At 38.9% G+C, this 17729-nt stretch overlaps 1 protein-coding gene across 11 annotated transcripts in view; it reads left to right on the top strand.

Annotated features, from left to right (window-relative positions):
• elna (elastin a) overlaps positions 1-17729 on the top strand; it is a 53895-nt gene that overhangs the window by 19280 nt on the left and 16886 nt on the right. For 10 of the 11 annotated variants that reach the window (XM_023961363.2, XM_078930061.1, XM_078930060.1 and 7 more), the window contains exons 6-16: positions 10830-10865; positions 10952-11023; positions 13162-13236; positions 14273-14320; positions 14448-14510; positions 14987-15052; positions 16558-16599; positions 16689-16727; positions 16882-16938; positions 17190-17225; positions 17558-17692. In XM_023961363.2, coding sequence (XP_023817131.1) covers positions 10830-10865; positions 10952-11023; positions 13162-13236; positions 14273-14320; positions 14448-14510; positions 14987-15052; positions 16558-16599; positions 16689-16727; positions 16882-16938; positions 17190-17225; positions 17558-17692 — 669 coding nt within the window. The remainder of the gene's footprint in view (positions 1-10829; positions 10866-10951; positions 11024-13161; positions 13237-14272; positions 14321-14447; positions 14511-14986; positions 15053-16557; positions 16600-16688; positions 16728-16881; positions 16939-17189; positions 17226-17557; positions 17693-17729) is intronic. The other variant, XM_023961365.2, reaches the window with a different exon arrangement.

Genomic DNA, 17729 nt, shown 5'->3' with positions numbered 1-17729 from the left:
AAAAGATAACTGTCCCGATGAGAATTGTGTAGCGCAGCATGTCCGTCTTTCTTGTTTTGTTTTGACCCACCCTTGTAGGTCCTGGCCAATGACTGAAGGGATTTTTGGTCACATGATTTTGTTTACAAGCTTTGGTCCATAACAGAATGGGCCGCTTGATGCCAGTCTGAATACAAACCAAAAGTTTGGGACTTTATCCAGACCAAATTAAGTGGACTTGATCTGGAATAAAGGTTTTTCCTGGTCTGAATACACCCTTAGTCTTACTAATTTGACCTAAAGCTCCACAAAAAGCTTTTGTAATGATGCACTCAAGACTATTTTATGAGAGCCCCCCCAGAGCACAGCTTGTTTATTCACAAGGAAAGTTCCTCTTAGTCTTCTACAATTCTTTCTCGACTATGTCATCTGTTTATGTTTTACCATCTTTAACACTCTCATTCATTAATTTCAGGAAATTGGTGTCAGGGTAAAGTGAGATAAGGCGGCATCTTGAATCATATTTATTAGCATCCAATCAGTTCTGCTTAACTTGCATTACAGCTCTTCCAGAGCTACGTTTTCTCCCACTGCCTTAGCTTTGCTTTTACAGCTTTTCACCAGCCTGCTCCAAGATATTTTGGCTTAGCTGCCAGCTATTCTTTATTTCTTTCTTTTTTTTTGTACATTTTTGTTCATGTTCTCTGTTGATGAACTCGCCTGGCATGCAGCTTCTCCCCCCCATGCTCTCTTTCCCAGCAGATCTGGAGCACAGACTGCTCCCTTCGTCCATCTGGCATCCCGGCCTTAGTGCTGTTTATTTGGTGATAGAAACATTTCTTGTTGTTATTTCCCTAAAAGCCTACAAAGGTAGATCACTAGCAGAATATCATGGTTTTATTGATCTGTATAAGTGGAAAGAAGTCCTTTCAGATTTAATGGATGCTTGCTAGACTTGTTGTCAAAGAAATATGAGGGCTGCTGTCTGTTGAGTTTAAAGAGCCGATAAGTATTTTTAGAGATATATTTCTGAGTTGGTTGAACAGCACATGTTCCACACGTGTTAAGCACAAAGGTTAAAAAGCCGTGTGCTTACCAACATTTCATTGAGTCAGTCAGAAACAGAGGTAGTAAATACAAAAAAGTTTTATGACAAGCACTGAGATGATCCTCCAATATGTGGTTTTATTTGTTTTTGTCTGTAAAAGACATTAATATTGAGATAGGTTTCATTCAGTTTGATGTTCTTTTGGCTTATAAACATGGTTTGTCATGCAAAATTCTCTCACATTATAAAGAAATATTTCCTTGATTTCACAATTATCAGACCATGGGCTGGGCAAAATAAGCTGTTCAGATGAATAGTTCTTAATTCATAAAGAATTTGCCCTTTCGACCTGACATGCACAGTACGATGATGTGATAGTCTTTCTTGCCAGCTAATATACTCCTGTAATGAAACATTGCCTCAATGGCTTTTCCAGACTTGCTCGTGTGTTCTGTTTGGTCTGACGAATGTCCCATTAATTAATTTTAATACCTTTCAGTGGGACATGATGGTCAGATGACAACAAAAGAACCTGTGTGACTCTAAACATCCAACATCAGTGCTTCCTTTTGCTCATTTTGAATGGAGCGGCCCTACAAATGCTCGCTTCCTCTCTCAGCTTTGACTCATTATGAAACTATTCAGCGGAATGACAGTTTGATGCATGTGTGGACCATCTGCAAAACAACACGATTGGCCAATTTTGCTTCCTGTGGCCACTGGCTGCCTTTGTTGACTGGTTTTGTCCAGTGCAGAGTTTACAAAACTGGACTTTTTTCAAAATAATGCGTGAACTACAATTCAGTGTCCTTCTGGTAGAGGAGAGAAGTGTGCAGAGTTCAGTGTTTCTCACAGAAACAAAGGGAAGACAGAGTGTAATCTCAACCTGAGAGTCTATCACACTGCATGTTCTGCTCTGTAATGCTCACAGTATAAACAATGACATCAGTGACTCTGTGGATATCCAGGAACCCAGGGTGTGCAAATTAGCTTGTATTAAAAGAAAGGAATAATTGCATTGGCACAGATGTGTTTGGAAAAAGGCTGGTGTTTGTGGTGGTGAGAAACACCCAAAGACACAGGCTGGCAAGGTCCCGCCACCACAGATGTCGGTGGGCACCCCGGCTCGGTTTGGCACAGTGGCAGGACTTGTAATCCACATATCATGCACTGGTGACTTTTACAGTTATAGTTAATTTGAAAGCCATGTCTAATGATCAGTCAGTGACTCAGAAGTGATGTATGTGTACTGATGCCCAAGTGTGTGGGTTGGTGAAACCCTAAAAGGTTTGCCATTTTTTTCTCCTTTGTGCCACTTTCTAACACGTCATGAAATTAAGTCATTTTTTTTCTTTGTAGTGTGAAACAAAAGAGTCCATTTAAAGGGAGATTTTAACACCACCCGTACCAAAGTGACTTATGACTATCCAGATGAACACAGCACATTTATTACACTGATTTTGACTTGGACTCTTTCCCAAAAGTAAAATTGTTAGAAACTTCGGGAAGCTTTCCCAGTTTGTCAGCACAGGCTCTAAAATTTTGCTCTTGGGGTCATCTGGCAAATAGGGCGGCTCAGGACTTGGGACCCCTCATTGATTGTGTCAATGACTCAACGGAAAAGGAAAAGCAAAAACAATAAAAGGCTTGCCGCCAAAGTCAGGCAGGCCGAGCGAGGAAAGAGCCTGTGCTGAATACTTAATTAGTCCAACGTGTGGCTGGAGCTACGTCCAGCTTCTTGATGCCCAGGAATGACAGCGCGTCAAGCAGTGGCGTGACAGGGAACAGCAGAGGTCACAGGAAGTAAAGGGCAGGGGTGCTTCAATGTGTCAACTTGTCTCACGCAAACTGCAGTTACTGCTGCACCTCACACCATGCTGCGTTCATCCACTTTATCATGCATCACCTTGTAAAAATGCAGTCCACCAATTACTTTGGAAGTAAAACAGTGTGATAATTTGATGCTACTAAAAGTCTGTTGTCATGACTGTGAAGGACATAAATATAAGTTAAGTGTAAATGTCTTAGGGAAGAAAGGGAAGTGCTTGTCAGTAAAACTTACATTCCTCCTATAGGACTTTTTAAAGCGGAGCTCATCTCCTCAAAGATTTTCCACCACATTGCATGTAATTGAAGCAAAGTGTGCCAATGCACGCCACCCCTACTCTTTAACTGGTCTTACTTTTTTGTTTGAGATTTACACATGTTAAATGTTTTCTCCTTCTTGAATTACTTTCCTGTCACCTTGCTATCTAATTTCCATCGTGAAGGATGGTATTGAACAATACCTGGCCAGTTCAGTATAGGATTAAAAACAGAAATATGTTCCAAAAATCTCCTGGGCATTCCAAAGCGCTCCAAAGTCTGCTTTCTCTGCGTCTGCCGTCAGTTACAGTGGATCTCTGCCATGGAATTCTTTACTCTCTTAAATTAAACCCTTCACCGGGCCCAGCTGGTTCACAAAGTGGAGAGGAAGGATGATGAGAAGAGAAAAACAGGAGATGGAAAGGATTGAGCAAATACCTCTTTACCTCTCACATTTAGTATCCTGTGGTCGCTGCTTTCTAACACTTTGCCTTTGGTTCCCATAACCCCTCAGACACCAGCCACAGAAGGAGGGGTGAGGGAGAAAAGGGCAGCAAAACAGACAGTGCAGCAGTGAGAGGAAAAGATAGAGCTGACGACATTGTTTTGATTAATGGATCTTGTATTGCTCTGGTCCTGAAACACAGAATTACCTTGCCTAACCCCAGTGGAGAATGAGGTTGAAACCAGATAGTTCTGTTCACACTGGCTAACATCCATCTTCTGCACTGGACCCAAGTTTGAGAACATGACTTGTGGCTGAAAAAAAACATTCTGTCTGGGATCTTCTACTCCTGATTCAGTCTGCAGTAAAATAGTATCATGCATGACATGGTGAAGCAAGTGTGGAAGAATATGGCTGCATGTTTCTCACCACCATATTTTTCTGAAATTAAAAGTCCACCTTTGTCAGATGAGACCTGGATTATATTTTTGTTCGTCATGAGATCATTATAAAAAAAAAAATATTTCCAATGAATCAACACTGATGAATAAACCTCAATTGATGATCAGCTTCCCAAAAAGTGAGGATGCTGTGTAAACCAACAACAACAACATGTTGTTGTTGTTGGTTTACACAGCAACATCGTCTGTCTGTACATTTTTGTGTGCAAGTGTCATTTTGGGTTGTCGGTTCCACAACGGTTCACAAATGGCTGCTGCACTGAAGTAAAGGCAAAATGCTGAGACGTTTCATGCTTGCTTGTGCAATACTTTTGTTCTGATGGGGCTTTGCGAAAGAGGAAAACTGCAGAAAACATGTTCCTACCTTGAAGCAATTGAAGAACAAAACAACACACTTATTGGAAAATCCCACACAAAATGATTAGAGCACACAAGTCACCTTGGCTGTTCTAAGAAGTTAATATTGCAGACACAATAAATACCAAGCAAAAAAAAGAAGGTATGCAGAAACAATTGTACACGTTTTTGCTCCTATGAGCTAAAATCTTGTATTTTGAAATGATTAAAAAACAATAATAATTTAATTTAATATAATTTCCCTTTTACTTAAAGACCCACTCCGATGAAAATCATGTTTTTGGTGTTTTTGTAGCCTTTTTCTTATGACGGAGGACATATATATAGAATAATATGATATTCAAACTGCATTTCTAAGCATGCTTTTATTGGAATCATGTTGGATCAGAAGCACATGAAAACTCGAGGTTTGAAAAAATTTGGGTTTGTGAAGCAACAACTGCCATGGAGCGGGCTAAAGTCTCCCTCTTTTTCACAACTCTGATGGATCCACTTGCAGACAAATAGATTCATGCACGTCTTGATGTTTTTGGCCTGAGCTGCCATCTGGCTCAAAACTGAACAACAGGGGCCTGTTTCAGAAAGGAGGTTAAGTGTAAACTCTGAGTGCGTTAACCCTGAAATCAGGGAAACCCTGGGTTTTCCGTTTCAGAATGGGAGGTTTGTTAAACCAGAGAAAGCAGAGTAAGTCAAACCCGTTTCTGAAAGAGAGGTAACTTATACTCGGAGTCAGTGTCCATGGTTACTTATGCTGTGAACCTAACCTGGTCGGGAGCAGGTTTTATTCTCTAAACTCAAGGTTTCTGCCGGTCCTCTCCCCTTTTTAAAGTCGAAGCGGTATTTTCCGCTTTAACCTTCATTGCCCACATTTCCGTCACACGGAGACGGTCTAAGTGACAAGAATGGCTTGTCCTTTTTTGGAGGACCCAATAGACGAGGAGGCTGCATTAATTCGTAGAGAATTACATTTACGTCGTGCGAGGATTTTGAGACCTAGACTCGATTTTTTGTCATTTCCCCATACGTTTTTGTTTGAGCGTCACCGTTTTTCGTTGCAGTCAATTACATATATACAATGAAAACAACATTAGATATGTATTGCTATGTAGATGTTTCATATGTCAAATATTGTCAACAAAGCCTACATCCATGACATGCTCAAATCTGACCTGATTGAATTATGTTTTTATACTTCATTTTTAGCTGCTGCCATGTTCTTTTAATTCATGCAGGATTGCAACTACATGAAAATGAAATCACGGACATTGAATTAGATTAATGTAACAATTACTTTTTGGAAACACAATTTGCTAGTACTACTTAATTTCTTAATCTCATATAAACCTATACCACTTGATCAATACAAGGGAAGACAAAAGTTCACTTTTAAAAACACAATTGCATGTACTAATATTAAACTGACCAACGTTTGCGAGAGGGGAAGGTTAATAGAAAAAGTCCTCTAAACATTACCGACGTTAAATGCATTTTTCCCCCAGATTGGTTCTGTACACTATGCAGCATTTCATGCATTTACACCAGGAATAACACTTCAAAAGTACACCTAAATATCGCCATTTTTTATTTCACACCTTACGCTATTTAAAAAGTTATTACAGCCAATATTTTATAACAATGATTTAAATGCAAACTTGCGCATTAACTTGAGCAGCTATGTTTTCCCACGCTAACTGTCTCTGTTTTGCAGATGCAGCGGTGTTGCTTGTCTTCTGGAATATGTGCTCATATTCACTGTAACTCTGCAGCAGCACGTCAAGTTCAGCTGGCGAAAAATACGCAGACCTCTTATTTTCCACGGTTGCCATGGTGACTCGTAATATCGGCGTTCCATTGATAATGGCTTCTTCTAGTCGCGGTGCGCACGCTTAACTCCGAATCAGTCCACTCAGAGTTGATTGACCTAACTCCGATCAGCTTCTCTGAAACAGAAAACTCAGAGTTGTTAATCTCTCGATTGACCAACTCAGAGTTCAAATTTAACCTCAGAGTTGGTTGAACCTCCTTTCTGAAACAGGCCCCTGGATAGCTCAGATATTGCTCACAGTTTTTGTTTTGCTACGCTAACGTTAGCTTGGAGTTGTGAGGGGCTATAAGCTAGTGGAAGAGAGTCTAATCAAAGGGTTGATGGGAAATGAGCAGAGGCTAACTTCTGCAGCAACAGTCCCGCCCACAACTCAGAGGCAAATTTCTACTGAGCACCCGACGATGTGCTGGAAACATGTCTTAAAAAACCACACAGGCTTTTTCATTTTTGCTAAAAATGGCATCATCAAAATTAAAAGACTATTGGGAAAGATTTTAAAATAGAAAAAATATAAAGTTGGAGTGGGACTTTAAACACATGCTGATTTTTACAACAATGACACATTTCAGCTGCTAAGTTTTTTTCTCTTCTGTACAATTAGGCGAGCATACTGTAGTTTTGGGTTCAAATGTGTGCAACTCAAATGTTCCAAACTTCACCCCAACAAGACTGTGCTCTTGTCACTGCATAGCTGGGAAAGTTAGCAGTATGTTTCTGCACGGAAACTGGCAGTAAATCACATTTTGTTCGTACTTTTTCTAAGAAGTCTTAAGCCGGGAAACTATGATGCATTGCTGCACCGCATCATTTACCTTCCAGTTTGGCCCCCAGTTCTCCCTCTTGTGTAGTATCAGGTTTTTTTGTCCCCACCCTCTTTTATGTAGAGCATTAATGTTTAGTAGAGATCCTTTGTCTGGTGTCCAAAGGCAGTTGGATTTTAAGTGGTCTCTAAGGCTTTTCTGAGCTGAAAGTCGCTATGAAAGTCAACAAGCAGAAAAAGCTGTGAAGAAGGCTGATGGTTTGATGATAGGGTCATCATCCAGGCTTCCTGAGGGCATGTCATTGATAAATACTTTCAAGAAGGACAGATCTGTTGGTGTGAGGTGATATTGTAATAATATTAGTCCAACAAAAACATACCTATTGAGGTGAGATAGTTTAAAATTGAATACGGAGCTTTTGTTCAAAAACAGTTCATCAAACAAGCATACTGTCAATGACGCATACCAAAGTGACAAAGGTTCACTATAGTCCCTGTGTTTTTACCAGGGAAGCAATTAACTTTTTTTTTGTTTGTTTAACTTTTCTGAGTGTTTTAATGATGTCAGAACTACTGAAAAAATAAGGTTTCTTTCCGTATTTTCTTGTGTAAACCCTGTCCCTGCTCAATGTCTCCACTCATGGTCCGCAAACACAAGTGCACCCCTTTACCCGCACAGACAGACCTCTGCGTGTCTGCTCTTCGTCTCCTGATCTCAAATCCAAGAGCTGAGCTCAATGTGGCAGGTGCAAGGTGACCCTGAGCATGCCTGCCAGAACCCGGCCATAAACACATGCAAGGACAGGTGGACCACATGATGGATGAATAAGCTAAAGTCTGCACGATCCCGCCTGTCACGACTGAGGCATAAATTTCCAACAGTCACACTTATACCTGCAACAAGTAGGTGTGACGTTCTGTTGTTTCAACTTGGCAAGGCAATTGTAGGAATTCTTCGGTATTAGCAACATTTTCAGTAGATGGGGGGTTTACCCATAAAATGAAAACAAATGAGACAGACTCAATGTTGCAGCAGAGTCAAGATTTGGAAAGAAAATTTGCTGATTTATGTTGGAGTCGATTGCTTTTATCTCAAAGAGATTCTGAGCATAATTGAAAAAATAGGAGGAATCATGTGGATTTTTATTGCACTGATTCTGAGCTTTGCGTCTGAACTTGCATGCCAAGGCCTTGGCACGGTCCAGTGCCCATGCACATTTGTTTTGTGTAGGTCATGAAGTTACATACGAAATCCTTCTGCACATTCCTGATTATGATCAGAATCAGTTACCTGCAGATTCCTGCTGAATCATCTTGTGAGCAAAGTATTCAGCAGACTTCTGCAATGCTAACCCTAACCTTGAACAAGGATAAGAAAAGAATATGGATGCATGAATTTGAAGATGATTGTGATTCTTTGTTCCTGCTTCCTTACAGGGAAAACATGTACTCACATGTATGTAAAGTAAATGTGGAATAAATTTAACTAGAAGTTAAAGGTATGATCAAGTTTAATTACACCTTTTAATTTCTAAGGATTCATTAAAGAAAATGCTTAACGTTCTTTGAATCAAAAACCTTTCAAAGGAAATTTTGCTTTATTCAAGGGGGGTTTTAGCATGTGGCACTTAATCTTTTCAACAGCATAAGCCCTCATCCTTAAGTATTCCTCTTTTTATAAAAACAGCAAGCACGCCCATTTAAAATTCCAAAATAGCTGATTAAACTGAATTTGGTGCATTTTCAGAAGTGATTTGAACTATTATGCTTTTAATGTAAGAATCCTCTGATCCAGCCTCTGTCTGCCAATAAGCAGGTGGTAGGCATTTTATTTTCTTCCCTGACGTTTCACATTTTTCCACATCCATATATTCCTCTCATATGATTTGTTCCTGTCAAACGGCAGAAACCCAAGCTGTGTTATGACTTTATTTATGTGTCAAGGGAATTCAAAGCCTTTGATGCTCATAGATCTACGTGGAGACCTAAAGGCCAGACTGCTCCTTCTGTATTTAGAATTTAGTAATACAAAAATGATATAAATAAATACAAATGATTTTATATAATTAATTTCAAAGTCTGCACTCTTTTTCATATATTTTTCACACAATGATTCACCCCAGTACTGACACTTAACAATTCATGCACAACATGTTTGGAAAGAAAAACACTTTGCCTTCCTGTTCCTTACGTCTCCTTTTATCAAGCTTAGCTGTTAGAAAAGATGAAATTAGACAATAAGAGCATGAATTGTGCGGGTGTCCTACGGACACTTAAGTTCCACGTACAAGCCCAGTGTGAGCAGCATTTGCGCGTGGTTAAAAAGGAACCAGCACGCGCACCTAACTAACAACTGGAGTGCTGCATAAAGGGCAACGTACGATAGCATCACCCGTACTTTACAAGTGCATATAACTTACACTATCCTTACTATTGTTTTCATTATTGTGACATCCTTTAAGGAGAACTGCAACACATACCTGCGCTCCCCTTATGACGCTTCCGCTCCTGCCTGAGATCCTCCACAGGCCCTGAAAACCTAAAAACCACAGCACCTGTTCAGGGCAACTTCTGTAGGGGTCCATGTGCCTAAGGCTCGAGCCAATTCATCTCTTCTGAAATGTAAAATAGCATCAAAATATGATCCTACATAACTAACATTTATACATTTGGATTTACATTCGCAGTAGCTGTGTTGGGTGTATTTTTTTGTAAAACGTGTCTATTTAAATTTTAGTTGAAATTGAAAGACATGCTTGAATGAAGAAAGAGTCTGTAAGTCAACATAGAAAATGCTGAATCGGCATCAGTCTTTATGAAATATAGGTTACAAATGGCATAATTAGTTGTTCTTCCCTAACTTTTTTAGAAAGATGGACCCCATTTTTTTACCTCAACATTGATCTTTGCTTTGCTTATGTGAATTCTAATTTCATGAGTGACAACAATAGAGCAAAATCTTGCTGTGGTTATCTTGAAGAGATGAGTGACACTGCGGCACATGGGCTTTGGCCCTGCACACTTCTGATGTCAGTATTGGATGAGGATCTCTAAAACCACAATTTAAACTACGCAACACTCTGTGACAAAATAAGATCTGTTAAAGCTGCTCAGGTTTCTGTTTCTGTTCATAAATAATTTCAAACTCATCTCAGGATAACTCTCTTAGTTACTGTCTGTGATGTAACAATCATACGTTTTTTTGTTTACATAGCAGCTTTGTTCAATTTGAAGCTTGTTCAGGTTGCAGTTGAAAGTAAAAATCTAATTTTAAGAAAGGAATCATATTGCAGTGTTAACTCTTATATTTATTAGATTATTCTCTTACATTCTAAAAGTTTGTTTTTATTTTATTTTATTAAATTTATGATGGTTTTAAACATAAAAAAGGTGAGAAGTACTAGATCAAGGACTTAGTTTTTCATCAAAAATACCCTATCTGAATGTCAGAAGCAAAGCCTGTTCTTCCTTCCATTTCTTGGTAGACGATAACTTGACAAAGACAGTGTGTATTACCACCTACTGTGTCAGTGGTTGTGCAATTATGGCAGCAGTGCAGGCCAGCGGGAGTCTGCTGTGGAGAACAAATGTGCTGCTCATCCTTTCAGGGTTCGTTATTCCTGAGTCAGCTCTGGAAAAATACTACTAAGTATTTGTAATCCGATATAATTAAATGCAGATGATGTTGTGTCTTTCTTTATTTAATGCCACACAGGTCCTGAAAAATGCTGTGCTGAAAGATTGACTGATGGTTATGGATGAGTGAAAACTGCCAAAAAAAACCCGCAAGCATTTGGATGAAGAATGCATTGTTTATCGATAATTCTGCCCCCTGCTTTGTCCCGATGACCTTTTCCTATGTTTTGCAGGTTATGGAAATCTAGGAGTTGGAGGCCATGGAGGAGGTGAGATGAGCTGGAGTTGGAAAAAGAGCTGGACCTGATGCTGTGATTGTTGAACAGCTTCTCACCACAAACCTTATTTCTTTTAGGTGGTTATGGAGGATATGGAGGAGGAGCAGGGGGCTTTTTCCCAGGAGGTGGACAGAAAGCCGGCAAAAGAGGTACACCAGATGACTTAAATGTCTCAAACAAAGTGTTACAGGTTTTTTGGTGCTTTTATCAGTTCTATTGCAGTCCATCAGGAACAACCGTCTTCCAGGAAAGCTTAGTGAGTTCAGTGGGAATGGGGTCAACAAACAGGAAGATGGGTATTTATTGTTAGAAAATGGACATTTATTATCTTTCACTCGCTTCTTCCGTGTTTGTTTTGACTACAGGCATGAATCTGTGTTCATGCTCTCAGCTTGTGAGTAAAAGTGAAACAGCCCAATGAGGGTTTTAGAACCAAAAACACTCATTCTCTTGTGTCTTAAATGGCTTTTTGTCTGAGTGATTTAAAACCCCAGGTTTCTGTGTGTTCCCATCTGAAATGACTTACCAGTGGTAGAACTATCTGTGAAAACTGTAATTTTGCTGCCTTGAAACTCATTTGTCTAAACTTTCTTGGTCATCTGACTTCCTGCCTGAGTAATAACCCATCTCAAGGGCAAGATCTTCAGTTTGATTGGTTTTTGCTTTGGGGGAATGATTGCATATTGGTTGCAAAAATGTCGAGATGACAACAACATGAACAATGTTCTTCTGAACACTGGACATTGACAAATTCAGCTGAGACTCTGCTTGTCTTGCTCGCAGGTGCAGGTGGCCCCACACCTCCACCAGAGAGTTGACAGACTACTGTACAGACTTGAGACTGTTCTAATTGAAGTACTGTCGAAAGTTGATAAATTTACTCACTTGCATGTCAGGAGACAGCCAAATGGAATGTTTTCCATTAATGGCAGCTCAACATGAAAACACTGTTTGGCAGACTGGAACTTTTTTTTATTGTAAACGTGAGACATTGTGAACCTCAGCAGAGTATGATCTGGCCTTAAATTCTGGCCTGTGCTCATGAACAGGATTTGTTTTAAATTAGGCTGACTGATTAGAAATGAACTCGGGGGGCTACAATCATGTCCACAACTGTGGAATGGCAAGGAGCCTGTTCTTACGGATTGGTTGGCAGTGACAAAACTTTAGTCTCTGGATTTATGCGGTGCTGCTTTCATGACACCTAAAGCCTTTTTGTTGTTTCCCTGAAACTCTACAGACAAAAAAAAGCGTGACTTTTCTTCCCCTGTTCATCTAGACTGCTCATTTACAGGCAAAGAGCAACATCTGTCTAGCAGAGTAAAAGGTATTAAAGATTAAAAATGAAAAGAAAAAGGATTAAACAAGTAAAACAATATGTTTCATTCTGCTGCCAAGCTCCCTCAGAAGTGAACTTGGAGGCTCACTTCCTACAGAACAAAATAATCATAAAAATTGAGACAAGGAAAATGCCTTTCAAGCTGGCTGCCTCCTTTAGTTATAGTAAACGTCAAGCGTGCTGGCTTTTGTCTTGTGGTGGTGACAGACATGCCTATGGAGCGAGATTATCTGTTCTCAATCTCAATGACCTGTTAGTGGATTTGACAGAATCCTCAATCAAGCGCTGGTATGAAAGAGCCCTCTAGTGGTCATGATATGTAAATCCACCTGATGGAATCACGACATGCCAGACAAAAAAAAAGAAAAAAAAAGCAATGGCACGTCACTACCCCGGCTCCTATTTTTTCCAAATCAGAAGCTTAAATGCTTCTAAAAACAGTAAATTTCACTTTATTACCTCATGGGCACAGTTGAAGTGATTTGTGAAACCACTGTCCTGTCCAAAACACATAATTCATTCATCATTTACTTTGTTACCACAACCATTTGTGTGACATCTCTCAGGAGGTCCAAGTCTGTGAAATTGTCTTCAGTTGTCCTAAGTGTGGTTTTAAAGTAACCGAATGATGTGTTTTGTTTAATAATTATACCTGGGCTCCTTGTGGTTCAGGAAAACAAAACAGGGTCTAGAACTGGAGACATTTGGGGTTTTTTTCTAATGAAAAGAAAATTTCAAGTCCAAACTTGCTCCATGTCACTTTCTCTGGAATTCATTTCTGTGACAATGAACCAATTTGTGCAAAGCAAGGTGCTTGTAACTTCGTATAAGTCCATTGGAGGCATAAATCCTGGTTATAATTGTTTTTCTCTCATTCAGCATGTGTGCATCTTTATCCATTTGGTTTCATAAAGTTTGACCATTTTATTTCTGTCCTGTCTTTTTCAGCTCCTGTGATTCCTCAGACAGGCCTTCAAGGAGGGGGAGGAGGAGCTGCAGGAAAGAAAGCTGCCAAAGTGCCAGGTTTTACAGACTCAACAATAACCTCATGTGACTGAAGGCAGACAGGATGGTGCATTTAAGCAGCTGAACAAAGTCAAGAGACAAGCATACTTTTCACATGGGAGACACTTGGTGGGCCTGAAAATATTTTCAGAGAAGTTAATTACTTACCAAAATAATCAAAGTCTTTTTTAGGTAAACCACAAAGTCTTAACTTCAGTTCAGATTTGCGATGAATTTTAAAATGTTTGTTCAGGCAGTTTTTACAGCTGTGCCCACAGGGCCCCATTCCACCAAGATCTTCTAAAAGACATGCTTCCACTGACGGGTCTGTGAGCTGTCTGAAGGGCCCAACGCTGGACTGAAACTATGGTTCACTTTTTAGGGCAAATAATAGAATCTTTGAAACCATATAGGTATATCTTCACTGCTACTTGTGGTATCAGACTGTTATATAAAACTGTCTAATTGCTAAAGACTTTTGTGCACTTTTGTGCAAAAATTGATTTTATTTATGATTAAATGTCCCTTCATTTTTCAATTTTTAGTGTTTAAATCAATGTTGTTTGGTTGTGGATTGTGTTTTCTAACATCACAACAAACAAAACACTTGTCAAAAGGACACTGCTTTGGCAGATTCATCCATGGATTGCAATACTAAAAATTGCATTTGTAAGAGAATATCAAGTCAATTGGATTTAACAGATTCTGATACCCAGTTCCAGTTACAACTGAATATAAGTAGCAAAGAATTTTAATGTAGGGGATATAACGTGCATCATCTACTCCTGTTGTAGACCTTTACAGGTGTTTTGGCAATTTATTAAGAATGTAAAAATAATTTTTTATAGGAATTTATCTTTGAGAAAAAATATGCATTAAACTAAGAAAAGATGAATAACACATTTTATCAGACAAATGTATTTCTTTGATGCTGTTGTCAAAAAAATCTTCAAGCAATACTGTTTTTCCATACATCATTTATAGCATTTTGGAGTCGATGTTTATTTTTGAGTGTGGGTAAGAACCACTCTTGTCTTGCGGTTGACTCTGGCAGGTGTGGGTGTTCCTGGACTTTATCAAGGTGGATTAATGCAAGGACAAGGTCAGTATTTGGCTCATAGCAAAAACTACTTACCACTGTTTCTCAGACTTTCCCCACATGAGCTAATAATGTTTATGATAAAAAGTTTTGTAATGGCACAACTATTTGATGCATATCACCCCCCCAGGATTTAATGGCCGTGGAGTTTTGCCTGGGGTGGCGACTGGAACTGACCTAAATCCCAAATCAAGTAAGATTAAGGGGTTTGCTCTGAGCAACTGGCAAGTTCTTCATTTGTTCAGGTGGCAGTGATTTAACACTCATACAAAAGTATTAGAATAAAACCCAAGAAATGGTTCATGTAGACATGTTGAATGGACAACAAATATTACAACAGATATTCACAAATAATGAATATTTTTAGAGAGCCTTACACAGTTTTTAAGCTGACAAAATGAAAAGAACCAAAACAAGAAGAGAGTTGGAATAAAAAATTGGATTCAAATTTGTTTTTTATGTCATTTAAATACAACATTTGTGTGATTTTTTTATTTCTTTTTTTACCTGTACATGATCTTTTTGTGCATGGATAAGGAATGACAACATTGAAGTCACAATTTGAGTCTTATGAACATTAATAATTTTACAGAAAACTAAATTATGTTATTATTGGCTGCATGATCTGGTCAGGACTGTTTTTTTTACATTGCAGCTCCTATCTTGCAGGAGTCCATGGACAAATGCAGCCAGGAGTGTTTCATGGCTACCCCCTAAAATCACCATCAGCACAAGGTAGGACGGGGTTGTAGTAGAATTTAGAAACAAACAGCAGCTAGGACCAGACTTCAAGCTCTGGAGCAGTGACATGATAAAAGACCCCCACTGAGAAGGAACTGATGATTCAATCCTCACAAGGATCAGGTGACCAAAGAGGTCCATGACTTTGTTTAGAAAAGACTTACAAAGTTACATGTGATATAACTCTGTTGAATAAATGGGTCAGGGTGGGCAGTCAACAACAGTTTGCAGTTTTCTCAACTGATGAGGAACCAAGTGAAGGGAGAGATGCATTTAATATATCCACATCAATCAATACTGAAGGAAGAGGCACAATAAAAACAACCACACTGCAATAATAGATTTGCAACCATCAAAATTTGGCCGTGGTGCAGAGGTAGAGCAGTCAACATCTGATCGTAAACTAGTAGGTTCAATTCCCACCTTGCCCACCCATTTATTGAAGTGAACTTTGGCAAGACACCAAACCCCACATTGCTCCTGGTGGCTGAGGTTAAATCAGCAGTGCTGCCATAAGTGTGTAAATGTCTGTATGAGACTGTGACTGTGCCCTGGACCTTAAGGCAAGGTTTAAAAAACCCACCACATAAGTATACGCCATTTATTATTGACCATTAATGAAGAAAGCCATCACAAACTTGTTCAAAATTCTATCCGCATCAATTTGATGCTACGCTGAAGTCATAGTTAGTAACATCTAAAACAAATTTTAAAAAATCATCTCCAAGCATAAAGAGGTTTTAGAACCAATTTGACTAATCATCAATTAATCAATCAATCAATCAATCAATCAATTTGCATGTATGGCACTTATAAAAGCAGCAGCAATCAAAATGCTGAACATAAATTTAAATATAAACAAAATCACGCATTGATAGATATGTATGTTTCCAAAATATAAAGGAAATGGTGCATGCTTATATAGTGCTTTTCTACCTTCCTCAAAGGCCCAAGTCGCTTTACAGCCACAGTTCCATTCACTCAGTCACACAATGATGGTGGCTCTGCTGCCGAACACTGGCGCCAACCTTCCACCAAGGGCAAAGTGGAGTTCAGTGACTTGCTCAAGGACACTTGACATATGTTGGGCAAGGTGGGAATTAAACCTGCAATATTCTATTCAGAGTTCGACCGCCCTAGCGCTGTTTCAGTCGCCCAACTAGATGTGATAAATGTGTAAATATTTATGGATATAAATTTAAATTGTGAGGCATTCATTAGGGGGGTATTGGGGATTAAATTTAAATGGAACCAAATGAGTGTTTATTCATGTGTGTATGTTTTTATGTGTGTAAATCTGTATCTGAAACTGAAATGTTTACAGATAAATTTTCTCTTTTAACCTGTAGGAAAAGCAAAATATGAATATTCCAGAGAGAATGAAATAATAGGAATTAGAGCAGCTCTCTTTGTAAATGTGATTTTGTGAGACAACAGTCAAGCAGCTGAACCAGTGTTAACCGTTATTATTATAACTTTAATTATAATGTGTTCTCCAGGAGGCTATGGAGCAAAGCCTGGGGGTTCCAAGCTTCCATTTGGTACAGATTTTCTTTTCTTTTTTGCATCAATTCAGTGTAATCTGACCTCCAGCATTCTGTGATATGTCTGACAAAAATGTTCCTTTCAGGTTATGGACCCTATGGTAATACTGGAGCTGGACTTCCAGGTATGTCCAAAGCTGGATGTCCTTCTGAAACTAGAGTGTGATTTTATAATGAACCATCACCAGCTCTGTTTAAAGCAGCCTAATATGGTACTGATTCGTTAAAATTGGTTAACTGGAGAAAAAATCTTAATGAACATTTGTGCTTCTGGTTTAGGGGGTACTGGAGGTGCTGGAGGAACTGCTGGATTGTATCCTGGGCAGGTGCCAGGAGGTATAATACAAGCAATTGAATTTAATAAAAAAAAGACATATTTTTAAAATCAGATTCTAATATCTTTATTGGATAAACATCGCCAGAGAAAAGAGCAAAAAAGTCTAATCAATAGTCTGTGGGAAGTTTACGAACTGATAAATCATTGCAACTGCCTGATTAGGTTAAAGTTTCTTTAGACAAGCAGTCATGAGTAATCCTCTGCAGTTTAACGTTTTAGTTAAATCTATTTATCTCTAAAATTCAATCAGCAGGGTTTGGTGCTGGATCCAAGGCAGCCAAGTATGGTAAGGTGGTTTGCATTTCTTCTATCATTGAAAATTATAGCAATTCGTTCTATTATTAATATTTTTTTCTATCAATTTTTACAATAACTGTGAACTACAAATTTAAGAAGCAGTGCAAAACAAGTTTCAGTGTTTCTCACATTTTCTTTTCTCTATTAAAATATCCAAGGCAAAAAGACCAAAATATTTACTTCACAGCATCACATCATTTCTATATTTGAAGTATAGGAATAATTTTTATGGAATTAGTAGATTTGAACACGACAGCTGTTTTATTGTTTAATATGTAAGAAATCAAATCTTATTTGTTTTTTCTGGTGTGTCCTGGACAGGAGTTCCAGGAGCAGGAGCAGGACCAGGCACTGGAGCTGGTGGATTTACTGGAGGTGCCCCATTTGCAGTTCCAGGAGTTCCACAAATAAATGTGGGTGTTGGAAGTCCTCAGGGGGCCAAAGCTGCTAAATATGGTATATATATTGTTTTATCTTTTCATGCATGTACATG

Source organism: Oryzias latipes, chromosome 13, assembly GCF_053564925.1.
Source record: "Oryzias latipes strain Hd-rR chromosome 13, Olatipes_Hd-rR_3.1".
Lineage (NCBI taxonomy): Eukaryota > Metazoa > Chordata > Actinopteri > Beloniformes > Adrianichthyidae > Oryzias > Oryzias latipes.
This window is presented reverse-complemented; position numbering and strand designations above follow the sequence as displayed.